At 34.6% G+C, this 20,698-nt stretch overlaps 1 protein-coding gene across 1 annotated transcript in view; it reads right to left on the bottom strand.

Annotated features, from left to right (window-relative positions):
* Positions 1-788: 788 nt before the first annotated feature.
* The window catches only part of duox (dual oxidase), a 31,039-nt gene continuing 11,129 nt past the window's right edge, over positions 789-20,698 (bottom strand). Inside the window, exons 11-33 of the mRNA XM_051100410.1 lie at positions 20,486-20,652; positions 20,224-20,399; positions 20,020-20,138; positions 19,793-19,933; positions 18,259-18,372; positions 17,965-18,164; positions 17,696-17,881; positions 17,385-17,598; positions 15,814-15,907; positions 15,467-15,627; positions 15,294-15,360; positions 15,133-15,210; positions 10,647-10,825; positions 10,258-10,488; positions 9,891-9,990; positions 9,454-9,503; positions 9,226-9,353; positions 8,981-9,134; positions 7,151-7,383; positions 5,331-5,489; positions 5,090-5,245; positions 4,808-4,936; positions 789-1,674 (exon numbers count right to left, since the gene is read on the bottom strand). Coding sequence (XP_050956367.1) covers positions 1,552-1,674; positions 4,808-4,936; positions 5,090-5,245; positions 5,331-5,489; positions 7,151-7,383; positions 8,981-9,134; positions 9,226-9,353; positions 9,454-9,503; positions 9,891-9,990; positions 10,258-10,488; positions 10,647-10,825; positions 15,133-15,210; positions 15,294-15,360; positions 15,467-15,627; positions 15,814-15,907; positions 17,385-17,598; positions 17,696-17,881; positions 17,965-18,164; positions 18,259-18,372; positions 19,793-19,933; positions 20,020-20,138; positions 20,224-20,399; positions 20,486-20,652 — 3,359 coding nt within the window. The 3' untranslated portion in view covers positions 789-1,551. The remainder of the gene's footprint in view (positions 1,675-4,807; positions 4,937-5,089; positions 5,246-5,330; positions 5,490-7,150; positions 7,384-8,980; positions 9,135-9,225; positions 9,354-9,453; positions 9,504-9,890; positions 9,991-10,257; positions 10,489-10,646; positions 10,826-15,132; positions 15,211-15,293; positions 15,361-15,466; positions 15,628-15,813; positions 15,908-17,384; positions 17,599-17,695; positions 17,882-17,964; positions 18,165-18,258; positions 18,373-19,792; positions 19,934-20,019; positions 20,139-20,223; positions 20,400-20,485; positions 20,653-20,698) is intronic.

Here is a 20,698-nt window from a genome sequence, read left to right as displayed (position 1 = left end):
AATGTAAACTTTTGAACTGGGCCATTTTTATAAATTCAACTATTATTTTTTCTTGTGGACTATATGTAAATGCCTTTTATGTGAAATGTCTTATTCAGGTCCAAACTAAATAAAAAAATAATATGCATTTTGTATGATCCCTCTTATTTTGGTAAAATAATTAACATTTTGCAGATTCTGCAAGGTGTATGTGAACTTTTGACTTCAACTGTACAGGTACAGTTATATCTACAAACATATACCTGTTTATAAACCAGTTTGTTTTTGCATCACTGTCTTTTCTGTATGTGTGGTGCAGGAAATCACAGCATATGTTTTGATTCAGTGTTGCCAGCTCTTGCTAGGAAATAAATAAATGAATAGGAACAAGCCCATTTTAAACTCAAATCCAAATGTGTTATCTTGGAAATAATCCAAATATCAGTGCATACGTGGCCATTGATAGTGGAGTTTATCACTTCATTCTTTCTCTAGGACTCTGGCAATTGTTGCTGATCTTATTCACATTCCCAAAAGTCCCAAACTTTCAGTAGAGTTATTGCAGGGGTGCCGAACCCTGTTCCTGGAGATTGACGTTCATGCAGAGTTTGGTTCCAACTCTAATCAAACACACCTGTCTGTAATTATCAAGTGCTCCTTCATATCTTTCAGTTAGCTGGTTCAGGTGTGTTTGGTCAGGGTTGGAGCTGAACTCTACAGGAAAGTCGATCTCCAGGACCAGGGATGAGCACCCTGTTGTAGGCCTTTATGTGATTAAATGAACACAGACGACAGACGAACTGGCTAGTGCTTTTAATGAACCAACAAAACACAAATCTCTTAGAGGGGAAACATAAAAAGCATTGAATGTAAATTCTGTCACATCTTTAAATGTATGCCACCGCAATTTCCTGCACATCTGAATAGATCCTAAAACACAACAGTTATTGTAATATGTTGAAAATGTCAAAAAGTAAATGTATTGTATTGGAATGCAACAGGTACTTAGAATATATATTGATTGATATATATATACAGTATAGTGATATGTTGTTTTGATGGCGAATTCATACTGTTGATCCAACGTTTGAATAGTGCAGATTTGGTTGCACTCCTCCTTTCTCTTTTTAGTGATAATGATCATGAGACATCAATAGTAACACTCAAATGACAATTACGTTACAGCCAAAAAAGCAATAAAACTTAATTTATCGATCATTTATTACATAGAATATACAACATATGTATGTACTTTTGCATTCAAAGAGAGAAACACATAAAACAGTGGGAAAAAATGTATAGTATCTTAAAAACACACTAGAAGCGATTTATTTTGCATACCTACAAAAGATGAGTAATCTGTTTCTTTGTATAAACATTCATTCCTATTAATAATAATTTAGCATAACTGATTTGCTGACTGCATCTTAATTTCATATGACCTCAACTTTACTAATTAGCAATGGCAACTCGGGCAGTTCTCAATGGAATAATTGCCTCCAGGCCATTGAAAAAAGTATCAGTATTGATGATTCAGTGATTTGTTGTCAAGTATTTTTTCTATGACGTAATCTAAAAGTTCTCATAGTGGTGAACAAAATGTGTCTGGTCGCGTTTGTTCATTTGCTGACAGGCCTTCTCCACATTTTTAGTCAGACCGGGAGGACCACAGCTGAACACGCCGATCTTCTCCACCTATAAGAAAGACACATCATCAGTGGTGTACGTGAGGTTGATATAACGGTCATAATGATCTATTTAAATGACTTAATAACCTAAAAATTTAAATGACTCCTTTCACAAGATCCCATATGAATCGCTGATATTTACTAATACAGGAAGATGCAACACTAAAGGGCCTACAACTGTAAAGAAACTTTAACAGTAAGGATAACTATAATGATAAAGATAACTTTAAAGGAGAAGTCTACTTCCAGAACAACAGTTCACCCATAATTTACTCACCCCCCTTGTCATCCAAGATGTTCATGTCTCTCTGTCTTCAGTCGTAAAGAAATTATGGTTTTTGAGGAAAGCATTTCAGGATTTTTCTTCATATTCAATTGTGCCCCTGATTTTGAAATTCCAAAATGTGTTTAAATGCAGCTTCAAAGAGCTCTAAACGATCCCAGCTGAGGAAGAACGGTCTTATCTAGCAAAACGATCTGTAATTTTTTTCGGAAAATTAAAGTGTGTATACTTTTTAAGCACAAAAGGTCGTGTAGCACAGGTTCTGACATGCGTGTTCACGATGCTACATACTGTTGAATCATGTCAGAAGGTCACGCCGAATGTAGGGGGAACCACAGATCCAGTGTTTACTAAGCGAACACGCAAAGACTAATAAAGTGCATGTCAGTCAAACGCTGTTTACAAACAATGGTACAATGTGTCGGACGATTCTGAAGTTGTAGGAGAAAATAAGATGGAGTTTTTTGCCATACTTTACCTTTTTTACCCGGAGTACACAGACGATGAACTTAGACGTGATTCGTAGTAGTGATGGGAAGTTTGGATCATTTTACCGACTCAGACCTTTGAGTCTTCTTCAGCAAAATGAACAAATATTTTTTCGAGTCATTTCATTCATTTTAGCAAAACCAGCATCACGTGACAGCCCCATAAGACGAACGAACGAAACCCGAAGACTTGAAACAGGTGAACTAATTCCAGTACAGAACCTAATAGGATGTTGCGCATACGTGACTGAATGAATCACTCCCCCGAGACGACTCATTCTTCGTGAGTCACATTAAAGATTCGTTCAAAATGAACGAATCGTTCAAGAACGACCTGTGGACGCACATCCGAGAGCCTGTGCCACGCGAGCTTTTGTGCTTGGGATCGTTTAGAGCCATTTGAAGCTGCATTTAAACACATTTTGGAAGTTCAAAATCGGGGGCACAATTGAAGTCGATTACATGAAAAAAAATCCTGGAATGTTTTCCTCAAAAACCATAATTTCTTTACGACTGAAGACAGAAAGGCATGAACATCTTGGATGACAAGGGGGTGAGTAAATTATTTGTGAATTGTTGTTCTAGAAGTGGACTTTAATAAGAAATATAATTATAACTATAACTATAGGGATAACTGTAACGATAAAGATAACATTAACAATAACCATAATGATAAATATAACTATAGCGATAACTACAGTGATAATTACAAAAATAATGATAACTAACTATAACAATAAAGATAACTATAATATAGCTACAATGATAATGACAACTATAATGTTAACGATAACTATAGCGATAACTATAAGGATAACTGTAATAAAGATAACTTTAACGATAACCATAATCGTAATGCTAAAGATAACTACAACGATAAATACTAAAACAACTCTAACGATAACTAACTATAACATTAAAGATAACTATAAGATAACTGTACCGATAAAGATAACTTTAACAATAATGATAGTGATAAAGATGACTATAACGGTAACTACTGTGATAACTACAAAAATAACTAACAATAACTAGCTATAAAAATAAAGATAACTATAAAGATAACTATGTTATTTATAAAAATAAATAACTATAATGATAAAAATAACTTTAACAATAAAGGTCACGATAACTATAAGGATAGCTGTAACGATAAAAGTAACTTTAACGATAACGACAACTCTAACGATAACTAAAAATAAAGATAAAAATAACGATAACTATAATGATAACTAACGATAAAGATAACTTTACCAATAAAGATAACTAAAGTATTTCTGTAAGGACAACTGTAACAACAAAGATAACTTTAACCATAACCATAATCATAACGATAAAGATAACTATTACGTCAACTAGAACAATAACTACAAAAATAATTCTAACGATAACTATAACAATAAACATAAAGATGATAATAAGGATAACGATGATGACAAAGACAATAACGATAAATATAACTATAATGTTAACTATAATTATAACGATAACTATAACAATAAATATAAATTTAACACTGAAGATAACTATAACCATACCTACAATGATAACTACAAAAATAACAAAATAATTAACTATAAAAATGAAGATAACAATAACGATAACTATAACGATAAAAATAATAACTATAATGATAAGGATAACTTTAACAATAAAGGTAACAGTAACAATAAGGATCGCAGTAACGATAAAAGTAGCTTTATATATATAACTATATTAGCATCCACACCAGCAGACGATGACATCTGTTTATTCTAAGCGCACACTTGTCTGCCACTTTAAATTCTTGCTCGTGATAGCAGGATTGATTCTGATTGTCTGACAATGGCTGTTAATCTTTAGAACTATATCTTTATGCTGCATTCGCACAATATCGTAATTACCGTAATTTCGAGACAACATGTGACTTTCTACTCGGAGCTGCTCACGTCCTCAGACTCAGAATTATGCTTTTCTATGGCAACACTATCAACGCCTAAACAGAGCCTACGTTGGTCAGGTGGTAGCGGTCATGTGGTACAAGTCGTAGCTCTCAGAAGACTCCCAGTTCACAAGTTGTAATTACGAGTTCTACGAGGAAGTGAACGCTTTTTACAAGTTGGAATCTCATGAGCGCACATTTATTCCTATCTTTATATTAATAAATGCTAAATACTAAATATGGTTATAATAATGAATATAACTCTAATGACACCTATAGAGAAAAATATAATGTTATTGTAATAATTGTGGTATAAACTTTGCTATTCTCATAGAACTTGAATGATTAAAAAAATAAAATAAAATTATTGTTATAGTCATCATCCTTGGTGTAGTTTAACAGTAAAGCTCTAATGCATCTTAGATGCAAATTTCTTTTAGCTTCTAACCTCTGGATGGACTTCCTGTAGTGAGCTGAGAAAAGCCAAAAAGGGTGGGCGGCCGAAGTGTGTGACAGAGCGTAGGCCGGTGAACAGACTCCTGTTCCACACCTTCTGAAAGTGCCGCTCACAGACATACTAAAGAAACAGAGAGAAGTGATTTACCACCCAACTATAATTTCATATCAGTTAACCTACTTGCAGTTACGTCACAGTAGGCCAGTGGAACTTGCAATAATCATATAAATCAATAAAAACCTCTTATCGTTCTCAGATAAACAAAATATTTACCAGCATGGTGGTGCGGAGATCAAATTTCTCAGCCAGCTGTGTGATGTAGATGTGCACTGAGACCAGCTCCTGAGCGTCCAAGTCCTCCACCTCTCTTATGATATCAGACACCCATTCGAACTGACGCTGAGTCCGTGTCACCCAGATAAAATACACCTGGAGTTAGAAGACACAGGAGTTGTTAAAAGGTGTATCGTTAATTATACCACATTGAAAGCTATTTTTAAAGGTTGCATTGTACCTTTTTGCAGTTAAATTTGGACTTGACTGAAGATTTGAACACCAGGTCTTTTAAGATGGAAGCGAAGGGTGTGACTCCAATCCCAGCGCCTACCAACACTGACACTTCATAGTCTGTCCACTCCTGATGACCCTCCCCAAATGGCCCATCCAGATACAGCTGTGGAGATACAGCATGATCATTCATGTCAAGGAAGAATACAAATAAAAATACAAAAAATACAAAATGTTTTTTTAATTGTGGGCTTATTTGACCCTATGAATCACCCATAGTTCAAGCCAGGGTTGCCAGGTCTGCAGTTTTCTCTTGGCCAAACATTATATGTCCTCTCATCTCCCATCCAATAATTCTAAATAGCTTTGTTACTTCTGATTAGGGCGGTTCAATTCGAGTACTTGGTTTAAAAAAAAATCCTCGACTGCATTTTGCATTTTAACCGGCAAAATACCAGAAGTGGCGAATTCCACAGACAAATCCATGAAACACATTAGACCATTTTCCATAGACGCATGATATATTAAACCCATTTAAAAATCACAATAAAGCGTAATGTTATTGTGAAATCACAAACGCTAGAGTTTAATTAAGTAAATATATATGCAATGCTTGTTCGATATTTGAGCTTTGATTATTTACAAATGGCTCCGTTTACAGTAAATGCTGCTCCACACAAACTGTTATCATTTACATGTGTGGAGTGGCTCCAACTCCATCTTTGCATATTCTCTGCAAATTACAGTGGCTGTAGCATTACTGTTGTAAAGAAATGGCCAAATATTAAAGATTAAGTGCACATTTGAATTAAATGTTGTTTAGTCAATAATATACAAAGTTTAGTTTGTGCAGTAAAGTGTAAAAACAATCGTCAGACTGCAATCTGCAGTCATTTGTTATAATGTGTAATGTACATTAGCTCTATTGTTTATAATGCATTATGTATTTTAACAGTTTTGTTCAATAAAACCATATGATAACTTACTTTTGATATTTTATTTAAAACAGTTATTATTACCTCATTGCTAATATATGTGTTTTAAGTTATTTTAAAGGCTATTGTTTGCTTAGGTTAATTTCAATTACCACAAAAAAAAAAGATTATCCGATTACTCGATTAATCATCAGAATAATCGACTAATTATGGATAATTGGCTAATCGGCTGATAAATTTAGTATCGTTTCAGGTTTTTCTATATCTATATGACCCAAACAAATGAGGGGGCTCCCTGTATAGTATCGGTATCTTCAGATATTTGTTATCGGTTCAGGTTTATCTACATCTATGTGACCCAAACAAATAAGGGGGCTTCCTGTATAGTATCGGTATTTCCATCATTATCAGTATTGGCAGACATACGGCATATCGGCAGGGGACTTCCTGTATAATATCGGTATCAGTATCGGCAAATATGCTCCCGAATAATCAGCTATCTGTAACGGCTGATAAATTTAGTATCGGTTCAGGTTTATGTATATCTATATGACCCAAACAAATGAGGGGGCTCCCTGTATAGTATCGGTATCGACATCGGTATCGGCATATATAATTATGAATAATCGGCTATCGGTATCGGCTGATAAATTTATTATCAGTTCAGGTTTATCTATATCTATATGACCTAAACAAATGAGGGGGCTCCCTGTATAGTATCGGTATTGCCATCATTATTAGTATTGGCAGACATACGGCATATCGGCAGGGGGCTTCCTGTATAGTATTGTATCGGCAGATATACTTCCGAATAATCTGCTGTATCGGCTGACAAATTTAGTATTGGTTCAGGCATATTTGGTTCAGGCATACAAAAACTCTGTATCCTTGCCTTTGGATATCCTCCAAGCTCCTGGATTTTCTCAGGCGTGTAGGCCTCTCGGAGTTTGCTGGTCCAGGGTCCCACTGCACGGATGTGAAGGCTAAGGGTCTCCTCGTGTGGGGCGGATGTCAGGGTGAAAGGATGGTACTCATCTGTGCCCAGCGCCAGGCATGCGATACGTACCCACTGTCCTGAGCGGTAGACAAAACCTTGTGGACGCTTAAACTCCAGGTATGTTACATCTGCCAGTTTAGAGAAATGGAAAATAGGGTTTGTTATCAGTGCTACTAGTGCACTTTAGACAGTCTGCTAACTATAAATAACTTTAGCAGTACTTTGAGTTTTAATAGACTGTTATTTCAAAATTAGAGTTAAAGTTCACATGTACTACATGCAAAGTTACTTAAAGTCAGTGCTGGGGTATCGCGTTACTAGTAACTAGTGCTGTCAAACAATAATTTGTGATTAATCGCATCCAAAATAAAAGTTTTTGTTTACATAATATATGTTTGTGTACTGTGTATATTTATTATGTACAGTTGAGGTCAAAAGTTTACATCCCTCTTTCAGAATCTGCAAAATGTTAATTATTTTACCAAAATAAGGGATCATACAAAATACATGTTATTGTTTACCTATTGTTTACCTATTGTTAGTACTGACCTGAATAAGATATTTCAGTAAAAGATGTTTACATACAGTCCACAAGAGAAAATAATAGTTGAATTTATAAAAATGAACCCATTCAAAAGTTTACATACCCTTGACCTTTAATACTGTGTTGTTACCTGAATGATCCACAGCTGTGTTTTTTGTTTAGTGATAGTTGTTCATGAGACCCTTGTTTGTCCTGAACAGTTAAACTGTCTGCTGTCCTTCAGAAAAATCCTTCAGGACCAATAAATTATTTGGTTTTTCAGCATTTTTGTGTATTTGAACCCTTTCCAACAATGACTGTATGATTTTGAGACCCTTCTTGTCACACTGACGACAACTGAGGGACTCGTATGCAACTATTACAGAAGGTTCAAACACTCACTGATGCTCCAGAAGGCAAGACCATGCATTAAGAGCCGAGGGGGTAAAAACTTTTTGAATTTGAAGATTAGGGTAAAATGTAACTTACTTTGTCTTCTGAGAAATATGAAAGTATCTTCCGTCGCCTCTGAAGGGCAGTACTAAATGAAAAAATAAGATATTTAGGCAAAATAAGGAAAATTTACACATCTCCATTCTGTTCAAAAGTTTTCACCCCCCGGCTCTGCGTTGTTTTTCTTTCTGGAGCATCAGTGAGTGTTTGAACCTTCTGTAATAGTTGCATATGAGTCCCTCAGCTGTCCTCAATGTGAAAAGATGGATCTCAAAATCATACAGTCATTGTTGGAAAGAGTTCAAATACACAAAAATGCTGAAAAACCAAATTATTTGTGGGACCTTATGTGGGAGGCTTATTAATTGTTTTTAAAAATAAATAAGCAAGCTCAGCTCAAGTGAATGCCAAAGTAACGTAATGTATTACTTTTCATAAAAAGTAATGCAATAATTTACTTTTTTATGGAGGAACACAATATTGTAATCCATTACTTTTGAAAGTAACTTTCCCCAACACTGCTTAGTCAGTACAATGCCTATTGGGTGACATCATTTCATTTTAAAATCAATGAAGTGACTCGTGAATTCAACTCGTGGTTTCCTGTTTTGAGACGCTGTATGATTTCACAGCCAGAGCAATTAGAAGTGAACACTTTACAGCACATGACACACCGCTGTGTGCTCAGGCCCTTGGAGACTCTAAGATAAAAAGAGCTTTGTGCTGGATCTGCTGAGCGGATTGTCTACCTGAGGGCAGCAGCTCGGCTTTCACCACTGGGATCTCCACCTTCTTCCTGTTGAGGCTGATGAGCTTGTCCAAAAGGAAGAAGAGGCCAGGGGGGATCAGGTAGATGTGGAAGCGGGGCTCCTGGAGGAGGGCGTAGCTGCCATGGATTACCGTCTGTAAATAAAATAATTACAATCATAATCATTTCTAGTTAATATTTTTTTTCCTTTTGTTCTGTTGCAATAGGTGTGTTTTTATCCTTTACCAGGACATAGACGAGCACATATAGGTGGTGTGTGATCCAGAATCCTCTAAAGCTGATGCGTCTGAAATAGTGTGAGGCGAAGACATACATAAAGGCGAAAATCAGCAGCAACAGAACCCCAGTGAGACCTGAAAGAAAAATAAAATAGTGAGTTACAGCAAGCAAATAACTATATAGTTATAACTATATCTAATAAATATCAAAACAATACTGAATGTACAGCTATACCAGGAATTGTCTTGAAAAACCAGTAGGTCCATTTCATCGGAAGCTCAGATCTGCAAATGATCAACCCATAGAATTTTAGAAAAGGTTTCCGCACTAACAATAAGTTGTTTTACGTTCCCATTAAAGGGATAGTTCACAGACAAATAAAAATGACCCCATGATTTACTCACCCACAAGCTATCCTAGATGTAAATGACTTTCTTCTTTCAGATTAATACAACTGGAGTTATATTAAAAAAAAAAAAAAAAAAACATCTTGGCTCTTTTAAGATTTATAATATTTGTGGGTGAACTATCCCGTTAAGAAAACTATCAATTTGATCAATTTGCAAACATTATGGGAATGTTACTTTTGAACTTTTGTTGCTTTTGTATGTTTAAAAAAATAAAAAAAATGTTATATGATTAATATAATTACATATAAAATTACGAATTACCCATTGTTGGAGAACACTCTAGGAAACAAGCAGGCAAGAATGCTGAGGTCACTGATGCAGAAAATGTAAACGTTGACCACATGACCCAAACTGTGAACAACTGGCACAAAAAAAAAAAAAACATGCAGAAATATAATTGTCTAGCTCATTACTTTGAGGGAATGATACATAACTCAATAGAACTTTGAACCCTGCATTGATAGAGAATAAATCAATATGCCATAAACTGTACAAATATGTCTTGACACGCAAAGTGTTAATGAACATGATGATGTAAGGTTCTACTGAATCTTATCTTGTGAATTTCTTTTCTTTCACTTAAGAAAGTTCAAGTATTGAAATTTAGAGGGAATTTTTCTCTTCTGACCTGAGAGAACAACAGCAGCTATAGCCATGTGACGGTGAAGGTCGATGGCCGCATCGAATGGGATGTATCTGTTGAGAAAAGTCTCTCTGCACATGGTGATCAGGTTACGGCACACAGTCAGGAGCATGTAGGGAAACAGGAAGGAGATGGCAGCCGCAGAGCCGCGAGACACGAGCACACCCACTATGGATGTCTCTGGGAAGCCACTTGCATGTGCCTGTAAACCATAATCTACAAACATTGCTATTGGTTTGCAAACATTAGTGCGGATCTCCAGGGTCAAAAAATAGAAACAGTTCAACATGATCACTATCAATCAAGTTAGGGCTTAAATATGCACAATACAATGTTCAGAGATGTAAAGACACACAAAATAAAGGAACACTTACAGTAGCATCTTTCCAGTGCTAGTCCAGCTGTGATCCCGTATATAATGACCATGCAAATGATATGCCTTCTGTAGTTTTCTATGAAGCGTTTGAACTGCTGGATGCATTGCTGCACTGGGCTCCTGTTGTAGCGCTCTCTCTGAGGCTTCACGTACACCTTAGCATTGCTTTGTCCAGTTCTGACAAGAGAAACGAAACATATTCCATTTGAACTAGGGTGGCTTGACAAAAACAACATAACTTTACGTTCATAACGTTCTCAGAACGCGTTGTCAAACTTGGTTGGGTTTTTTCAAAAAGCAACATTGGCCTGTTCGGACATGGTTTACTATATCGTTTCAGACTATTTTATCTATATTCAGACTCACACATTTATCTGTATATCTGTATATTTGGCTGTCTTTCTAACTAATTAGATAGACAGACATGTGGGTAACTACCTAGATAGAAAGACAGCCTAACTATAGATAACTAATTCAACAGACAGACAAACAGACAGACAGGTAGACAACTTACTAATTAAACAGATAAGTATGAGAAGTTTAAGAAATAAACAGATAGAAAGCCAGCCAGGTAGATAACTAACTAATTAGATACACTGGCCGGTGCATAGGTAATTACCTAGGTAGAAAGACAAGCCAATAAATAACTAATTAGTCAGACAAAAAGACAGGCAGACAGAGAAAAACAGGCAGATGCACAACTAATTATACAGACGGGTGGATAACTAGCTAACTAGTTCAAAAGACAAGCCAATAAATAACTATTTAGACAGACAGACATGTGGATAACTAGCTAGACAGACAGGTAGACAACTTACTAATTAGACAGATAACCTATGTTAGCAGACAGAAAGACAGCCAAGTAGATAACTAACCAATTAGATACACTGACCGGTGCATAGGTAATTACCTAGGTATGCATATACTAATTATACAGACATGTGGACAACTAGCTAGACAGAAAGACAGCCTACCTATAGATAACTAATTTGACAGACAACTTACTAATTGGACAGATAACCCATGTTTGAGAAGTAGACAGAAAGACAGCCAGTTAGATCACTAACTAATTAGATACACTGACCAGTGAATAAATAATTAACTAGGTAGAAAGACAAGCCAATAAATAACTAATTAGACAGACAGAAAGACAAGTGGATAACTAGACAGAAAGACAGCCAGACAGATAGCTTACTAACTATATAAAACGGGCAGATGCATAACATTATACAGGCAGAAGGATAACTAACTAGTTTGAAAGACAAGCCAATAAATAATTAACTATTTAGACAGACAGACATGTGGACAACTAGCTAGACAGAAAGACATCCTAACTATAGATAACTAATTTGACAGACAACTTACTAATTGGACAGATAACCCATGTTTGAGAAGTAAACAGACAGCCAGGTAGATAACTAACTAATTAGATACACAGACCGTTAAATAAGTAATTAACTAGGTAGAAAGACAAGCAAATAAATAACTAATTAGACAGAAAGACAAGTGGATAACTAGACAGAAAGACAGCCAGACAGATAGCTTACTAACTATATAAAACAGGCAGATATATAACTAATTATACAGACAAGTGGATAACAAACTAACTAGCCAGAAAGACAAGCCAATAAATAACTATTTAGACAGACATGTGGACAAATAAAAAACTAGATAGAAAGACAGCCAGTTAGATAACTAACTAACCAAACAGAAAGACAACCAGAGATACAACTAACTAAACAGATAGACTGACAGATGGATAAATTACTAACTAGATAGAAAGACATATAGATAAGTAACTAATTAGACCAGGGGTCCTCAACCCTGGTCCTGGAGATTGACCTTCCTGCAGAGTTCAGCTCCAACCCTGACCAAACACACCTGAACCAGCTAATTAGGATCTGAAGGAGCACTTGATAATTACAGAAAGGTGTGTTTGATAAGGGTTGGAACTAAACTCTGCAGGAAGGTCTCCAGGAACAGGTTTAGGCACCCCTAAATTAGACGAACAGATAGGTGCATAATTAGCAAACTAAACAGAAAGACAGCCAAATACAGTAGATAAGTAATTAGAGAGAGACGAACAGGTGATAACTAAATAGCTAGACAGAAGAAATACCGTCAGACAGGTAACTAACTAACCAGACAGAAAGACAGCCAGAGAGATAACTAATTAAGACAGATTATTAACCAACTATGTCTAGTTAGTTATCTATATGCTTTCAAACTCACAATTTTAGCTATATTCAGACAAATGTATTGGTATGTCTGTCTAGCTAGTTAGTAGGTTAAACAGACAGATAACTAATTAGAAAGGCTGTCTGGTTGTCTTTCAATTTGTTTAGATATCCACCTGTCTGAATGTCTGTTTAGTTGTCCACCCGGCTGTTTTTCAAACTAATTTAACAGGCAGACATGTGGAAAACTAGCTAGATAGAAAGATTATAACTAACTAATTGGACAGACAGACAACATACTAATTAGACAGATCATGTAAGTTTGAGAAATAAACAGACATAAAGACATCCATGTTAATAACTAATTAGATATGCTAGCTGGTGGATAAGTAACTACCTAGGTAGAACCAACTAATTAGACAGATAGAAAGACAGGTAGATAACTAGACAGAAAGAGAGCCAAATAGATAACTTACTAACTATATAGAAAAACAAGCAGATACATAACTAATTATACAAACAGGTGGATAACTAATTTACTAGTTGGAAAGACAAGACAATAAATAACTAGATAGAAAGACAGCCAGTTTGATAACTAACTAATTATAAAAACAGACAGATTACTAACCACCATCTATTTCTATTTAGTTATCTAAATAGTTTGGCTGGCTGTTTCTATCTGTTTAGGTATCCACCTGTCTGTTTGAATATCTGTTTAGTTAACTACTTGGCTGTCTACCTGTCTGTTTGTCCAATTAATTAGTTATCTATATGACTGTCTTTCTATCTAGCTAGTTATCCACATGTTATCCACATCCTACCTGTCTAATTAGTTAGAAAGACAGCCAGGTAGATAACTAAACAGCCATTCAGACAGACAGGTAGATAATTAACTAATTAGATACACTGACCGGTGGATAAGCAACTAACTAGGTAGAAAGACAAGCCAATAAATAACAAATTAGACAGACAGAAAGATGGGCAGATAGAGAAAAACAGGCAGATGAATAACTAACTACTTTGATACAAAGACAATCTGATAAATAACTAACTGTTTGTAATAAATAACTAGACAGAAAGATAGCTAATTAGATAACTAATTAGATAGACTGACAGGTGGATGACGAATAACAAGATAGAAAGACAACCAGACAGATAACGAACTAATCAGACAGAAAACCAGTCAGAGAAATAACTGACTAATTAGATTGGACAGATGGATAAATTACTAAATAGATAGGTGGATAATTAACAAACTAAACAGAAAGAGAACCAGATACAGTAGATAACTAATTAGAGAGACGGACAGGTGGATAACTAAATAACTAACCAGACAGAAAGACAGCCAGAGATATAACTAATTAGACTGACAGATGGATAACGTACTAACTGGCTAGAAAAACAGACAGATAAGTAATTAGACAGACAGATAGGTGGATAATTAGCAAACTAAACAGAAATACAGCCAGATACAGTAAACACCTTAGAGAAACAGACAGGTCGATAACTAATAAATACAGCCAGCCAGACAGATAACTAACTAACCAGACAGCCAGATACAGTCGAAAACTAATTAGAGAGACAGACAGGTTGGTAACTACATAACTAGATTGAAAAAAAATATACAACTAGACAGATAACTAACTAATCAAACAGAAATACAATTATCTCTCTAAGCAACTAGTTATCTTTCTGTTTATTTGTATTTCTACTTAGTTGTCTGTATGCTTGTCTGTCTAGTGCAAGGGTGTTCAAACTAGGGTGCTGGAGGGCCACTGTCCTGCAGAGTTTAGCTCCCACATGCCTAGACATTTCTAGTATACCTAGTAAGACCTTGATTAATTGCTTTAGGTGTGTTTAATTGGGGTTGGAGTTGAACTCTCCAGGACATTGAACCTCCTTAACTGTTTGCAATTGCATTGTAACATACTCCCAAAAACCTACAACATAAAATCACTGTAGAGGCTATTGCACTGGTCATCACTCACATTGTCTTCATAATATGTAAAAACGTAATTATTTGTGCAACTGCATTAGCCTATTCAATTTTTAATTTTCACAGTCACCTAAAGATTATGACATTCAAAGTGAAACCTGACCAGTATTACATCACAGAATGGCATCACTTCCCACAAATATCTTTGATTGCCACATTTCTCAATAGCCAACAAATGACAGGTTTCACAAAGACTTAAATCTAACACCTAGCTGAGCTCCTAATGACAGTACACATGTCAGAACATGTTTCGTAATGTAACACATGCTCTAAAATGACCACGGCAGAGATATTATACAGTAACATCTCACTTCTTGGTCTGTCTTTGACGAAGTTCCTGGTCTTGCTCTCCCTCAGGCCTGTGAGTAAGCTCTTCCACTGCTGGAGAACTATGAAAGGAATCAAAATCAACTTAGCTGTTTTTCTGTATACTCCTTTAAAATGAGTTTTATGTTATATAATTTTTAATTACCTATTTTTCTTAATGAAAGATACTCGCTGTTGTCTGGCTAGTTTTTTCTTGCCAAGTACTTCCATGCCTGGGAATACATGAACAACAGTTCCAAAGTAAAATGCCTCTGTGTTAGCTGAGATAATAAATAGAGACATGGGGGATTAGATCATAAAGAAAAATATATCCTTAACCTTTAATACTGAGCTGAGCTGAATGGTCTCGCAGCAGAAAGTGAAAGTCCTCCCAGGAGAAGCGATCTTTGTTGTGAAGACCAGCTGCCTGAAGCATAGCTGCTATGCCATCATCAGCCTGACTCTTAGATAGAGCACTTCCAGAGATATCAATGAAAGACCTGCATGAGACAAGAGGGAAAAACTGACTAAAAGAAAGAAGAAATCCTTCAGAGGAACTTAACTGACTTGTAAAAGTATACCATATGCATCTCAAAGTTCAGGTTATTATCAAAAAAACATCTTTGCACAAAAGACTTTTGTTCTCTACAAGACTCAAAAAACAACTAAAAAACATCAGAACCAACCTGAGTAAGGAAGTGAACTCATCCCTGGACAAGAAGCCATCTTCTTTAATGTCATGCATTGAAAACAGAAGTTTAGATTTCTCCTCAGGAGTACCTGGATTTCAAAGTTAAAAACAGCAAACATTTTAACACTCTTACCAATGCAACATAATACTGTAAAACTGTAACATTCTAACAACAAAGGTAACTTAGTAACATTGTAATGCTGCAAATTGCAAAACTATAACATTCTTAGAGCATAAAAGGTAACTTTGTAGCATTGTAATGTTCTAACGTCATTACACTGTAAAATTATAAAACTGTAACATCTTAATGTAACAGGGTAACTGCAGCATTGTAAACTCATAAGACTGTAACATTGTAACATAACACTGTAAAATTGTAACATATTTAAAAGGTAACTTAGTAGCACTGTAACATCTTTACAATATAACATCGTAACACTGTAAAATTGTGAAACTGTAACATTCTCACAACATAAAAAGGTAAATTTGTAGCATTGTAACATTCTTATATCATACCACTGTACAATTTCAAAACTGTTACATCGTAACTGTAACATCTTACTAATGTAACAAGGTAACTTTGCAGCATTGTAAAATTATAAACTATCACATTGTAACATCATAACACCATAAAATTGTAACATCCTAACAAGGTAACTTAGTAAAATCTGTAACAATGTAAAATTGTAAAACTGTAACATTTTAACAACATAAAAACGCAACTTTGTAGCATTGTAACACTCGAAGACCATAACACTGTAAAACTGTAACATCCTAACAATGTAACAAGTTAACTTAGTAGCACTAAAACATTGTAACAATGTAACAATGTAACATCTTATCATAACACCGTAACATTGTAAAATTGTAAAACTGTAACATTCTAACATAAAAAGACTTTGTAAGCATTCTAAAATTCTAACATCCTAACACTGTAAAATTGTAATACTGTAACATTTTAACAATGTTACAAGATATAACTTGTTACAACTTGCAGAATTGTAAAATAATAAAATTGTAACATTGTAACATCATAACAGTGAAATTTTAACATCCTAACAAGGTAACTTTGTAGCACTATAACATCTGTAACATCTTATCATAACACTGCAACACTGTAAAATTGTAAAACTGTAACATTCTAACAATATAAAAAGGTAACTTTGGAAAAAGGAAACGCTCCTAGTTCCTGCGGCGTGAATACGCAGAAAAAGCGAGAACTTCTGACAATATTCTAGGAACTATGAAAAGGTTCCTCTGCAGAAGCCCCTTTAGTAGCACTGTACCATCGTAACACTGTCACACTATCATAACATTCTAACATCAAAACACTTTAAAATTGTAAAACTGTAACATCCTCACAACGTATGGCAACTTTGTAGCATTGTAACTTTCTAACACTGCAACACTGTAAAACTGTAATATCCTAACAACATAAGGTAAATGTGTAGCATTGTAATGTCACAACATTGCAACCCTGTAACTTTGTAGTATTCAAAATGGTGATGTTGTAACAACATGTATTGAAACACTACACTGCAATACAAAAGATCTGAACAACCTCACCTGTCATGAAAATGACAATAACATCCAGGAACTCCTGAAACGAAAGGTATCCATTGCCATCCTTGTCAGCCAAAGTAAACATGGACTCTACAAAGAGCGAGTCAGGCTTCAGACCCAACACACTGGCGAATTCAATTCGTGTGAGCTCACACTTTAAAGCTTCTCTGGTCCTACTGCTCAAGTCGCCTGCATCACTTTTATCAATGTCCAAGACCTGGAGTCAGAAAACACACGTATGATACTACTCCACGACAGTGGAATGATGCCAAAATGACCTTGTAGTCATATGAAGAGACAACAGAAATGCATACCTTTGAAAAAGCGTGCTTAAAGAACGTCTCCACAATCTTTTCCCTCTGTGTTCTGGTTACTGCATCTCTGAGAATCTCTTTCTCACTCGTTTCCATCACAGTTAGACTCTGAATTCTGCCCTCCAGCTCAGAGCGCAGGTGACTCAGGAACTTTGACCTCTGACCAGCTTCCTCAAAGAACAAAACCTTCCGGACAGAAATTCAGCAACTTAATGTCTCATTGAGCATTAGTTGAATGATGACAACAGAATGAACTACCAAATACCTACCACATCATACTCTTTGGGGATCTTCAGGAGTAGAGCACGATGCTGATGGTCATTGGATACTAACACATTCAGGTCTTGACTGCCCAAGCTGTGTAAACTGAGAAGACAGCCGTTCTCATCAAAAATCTGTAATCCTTTCTTCTCATTGAAAGCGAGTGAGACTTGTCGGGGTGCTGCATTGTGCCCTAACCACTCTTTGGCTGAGCAAAAAAGTCAAATGCAAAATCAGATGTTAATTAACTCATCTTCACTGGCATTTGAGACCAGTGTGACACTGCACGTGATGTTACTGACCAGTAATTTCATGTGCAGGTTTCTTGTCTGTGGGGGAACCTCTGAGTTTCTTTTGGAATCGTTTGTACCTGGCTGTCCGGACATGAGCAACTACACAAGCTACTATGTAGCTTACTGTCAAGAGAGCAACATTTAAATTTTTTTTAGACAAAAGATTACAAATAATGAAAATAGTGTACATAATTAGTTATATAAAAATGCTATTATTTATATAAAATGCTATATATAAAACAATATTATATAAAATGAAATGAATTTAAATTACTTAAATTATTTTAAATTGAAAACAATTCACACAATGTTGAAGGTAAATAAATAAATAAATAATGTTGTTATATTTTAACTTCAAAACAAAAATAACATTCCAATTTTTTTGTAAACAAAATATTAAAAATAATGAAAATACATAATTATTGTTATATAAAAATGCTATATATAAAAAATAAATATTATTATCAAATAAATAATACTATTATTTAACATTTTAATTATTTAAAATGGAAAACAATGCACACAAATTTCCATTCTAATTTTTTATATATATTTATTATTATTATTTTAATAAAATATATTATTATATAAAATACTATAACATGTTTTACATTTTTCTTTTGTGATTTAATAATTAATGCAATAAATAAATAAATAAATAATGTTGTTATATATTTTTACTTTAAAACAAGAATAACATTTAACAAAATATATAAAAATATTGAAAAATACATAAATGTTGTATAAAATACTATTATTTATGTAAAATATTATATATAAAATACTATCATTTAAAGTTCTAATAAATAAACATTTGTTTGTGGAAAACAATTCACACAAAGTTCCATTCCAATATATTTTTAATAAAATATTATATAATTGTTATTTTAATAAAAAATAATTAAATTATTATAATTATAATTGTTATTATTATATAAAAACTTGTGTTTCACATTTTTCTTTTATGATTTAATAATTAATGCAATAAATAAATAAACAAATAATGTTGTTACATATTTTTAATTTGAATCAAGAATATTATTCAGATATTATAAAAAATAATGGAAATACATAAATATTGTTATATAAAAACATTATTTATATAAAACACTATATATTTCTTTTAAATTCTAATAAATAATACTATTTTTAATACTTGTGTCCAATAAATAATACTATTATTTAACACTTTATTTATTTTATTTATTTTAAATGGAAAACGTTTCACACAAAATTCCATTCCTGTGTTTATAATTATATTATTATTATTATTATGATTAAATAAAATTACATTATAAAATTACATTATATTAAAATTATATTAAAAAAAATAATTATTATGACTATATAAAATAGTATTACTTGTGTTTCAAATTTTTCTTTTGTGATTTAATAATTAATGTAATAAATAGACAAACAAACTTTTATAATTACTCAAATGCAGTTTAAATTAATTATAATTTCATTTTAATTAATATAATTTCTAATAAATTATTTATTATTTATTTAGCACACACACAAAAAAATGATGAATGACACTGACCAACAGGAAACAGGAAGAGCACCGCCACCGTTGCACCAAAACCAGCTTTGCTGCTGTTGTCAAAGTAACTCATAGAGGAGGCCTTTGTGCAGGGGTGAAGATCGGAGGCTGTGATTGGCTGAGGCTGGGGGCAGGGATCACCTAATCACAAAACAAATATAAACACATCACGGCTTTATAAAATGGGATTTTGTGGAATACGCTGATGCGTGTGGGTTACTTCTTACCGTTCATCCAGAAGAACACGTTCTTTTGAATGTCGCCCTCTTCTGCACTGGTGACGTGCAAAAGGACATCATGAAAGGTTGTGTTACGTATGGCTTGGATCTCCTCCTCAGTGAACAATCTGACAGGAAGAAAATACAACACTTAAGCAAAAATATCTAATATTGCTTGACTGCTTTCATGTCATGGAAAGGAAAATATCCCACCCATTTTGTATGTTCTCAAACCAGAAGCGATCAGCGTTTCTGATGCGTTCAAACTGGTCCAGGATGATGGTGGAAAACACCGGACCTGGCCCTTCCTGTGTTTCTAGCAGGCCGCCCACAAATAGCTCAAGTCTGGAGATATCGTTCTCATATAACTCTGCGAGCTTTCTTAAAAACTGAGATTCAAAGAAACAGATTTTGAACAATTGTTTGGCTGATGTGCATTCTGGGTATTTGCTACTGAGAGATTCTATAGCAGCACCTGTGTGTTACTCAGTTTAGGGTTGATCTCGTCCCAGCTGTTGATCGGACGCATGTTAAGCGACTCTCTGATCTGGTTATAACTGGGCAGCCCAAAATCACGCCCCCTCTGGATGGTCAAAGCCACTGCATCAGAGCGCGAAAACCGCAAGGGGCCGTACATGTAGTCTAATGGAGAAAAGAAACAGAAGATGAGTTAACCAGTAGATCTTCT

This window comes from Labeo rohita, chromosome 25 (genome assembly GCF_022985175.1).
Source record: "Labeo rohita strain BAU-BD-2019 chromosome 25, IGBB_LRoh.1.0, whole genome shotgun sequence".
Classification (NCBI taxonomy): domain Eukaryota; kingdom Metazoa; phylum Chordata; class Actinopteri; order Cypriniformes; family Cyprinidae; genus Labeo; species Labeo rohita.
Note: the sequence above shows the minus strand (reverse complement) of the source record. Positions and strands in the feature narration are given on the sequence as shown.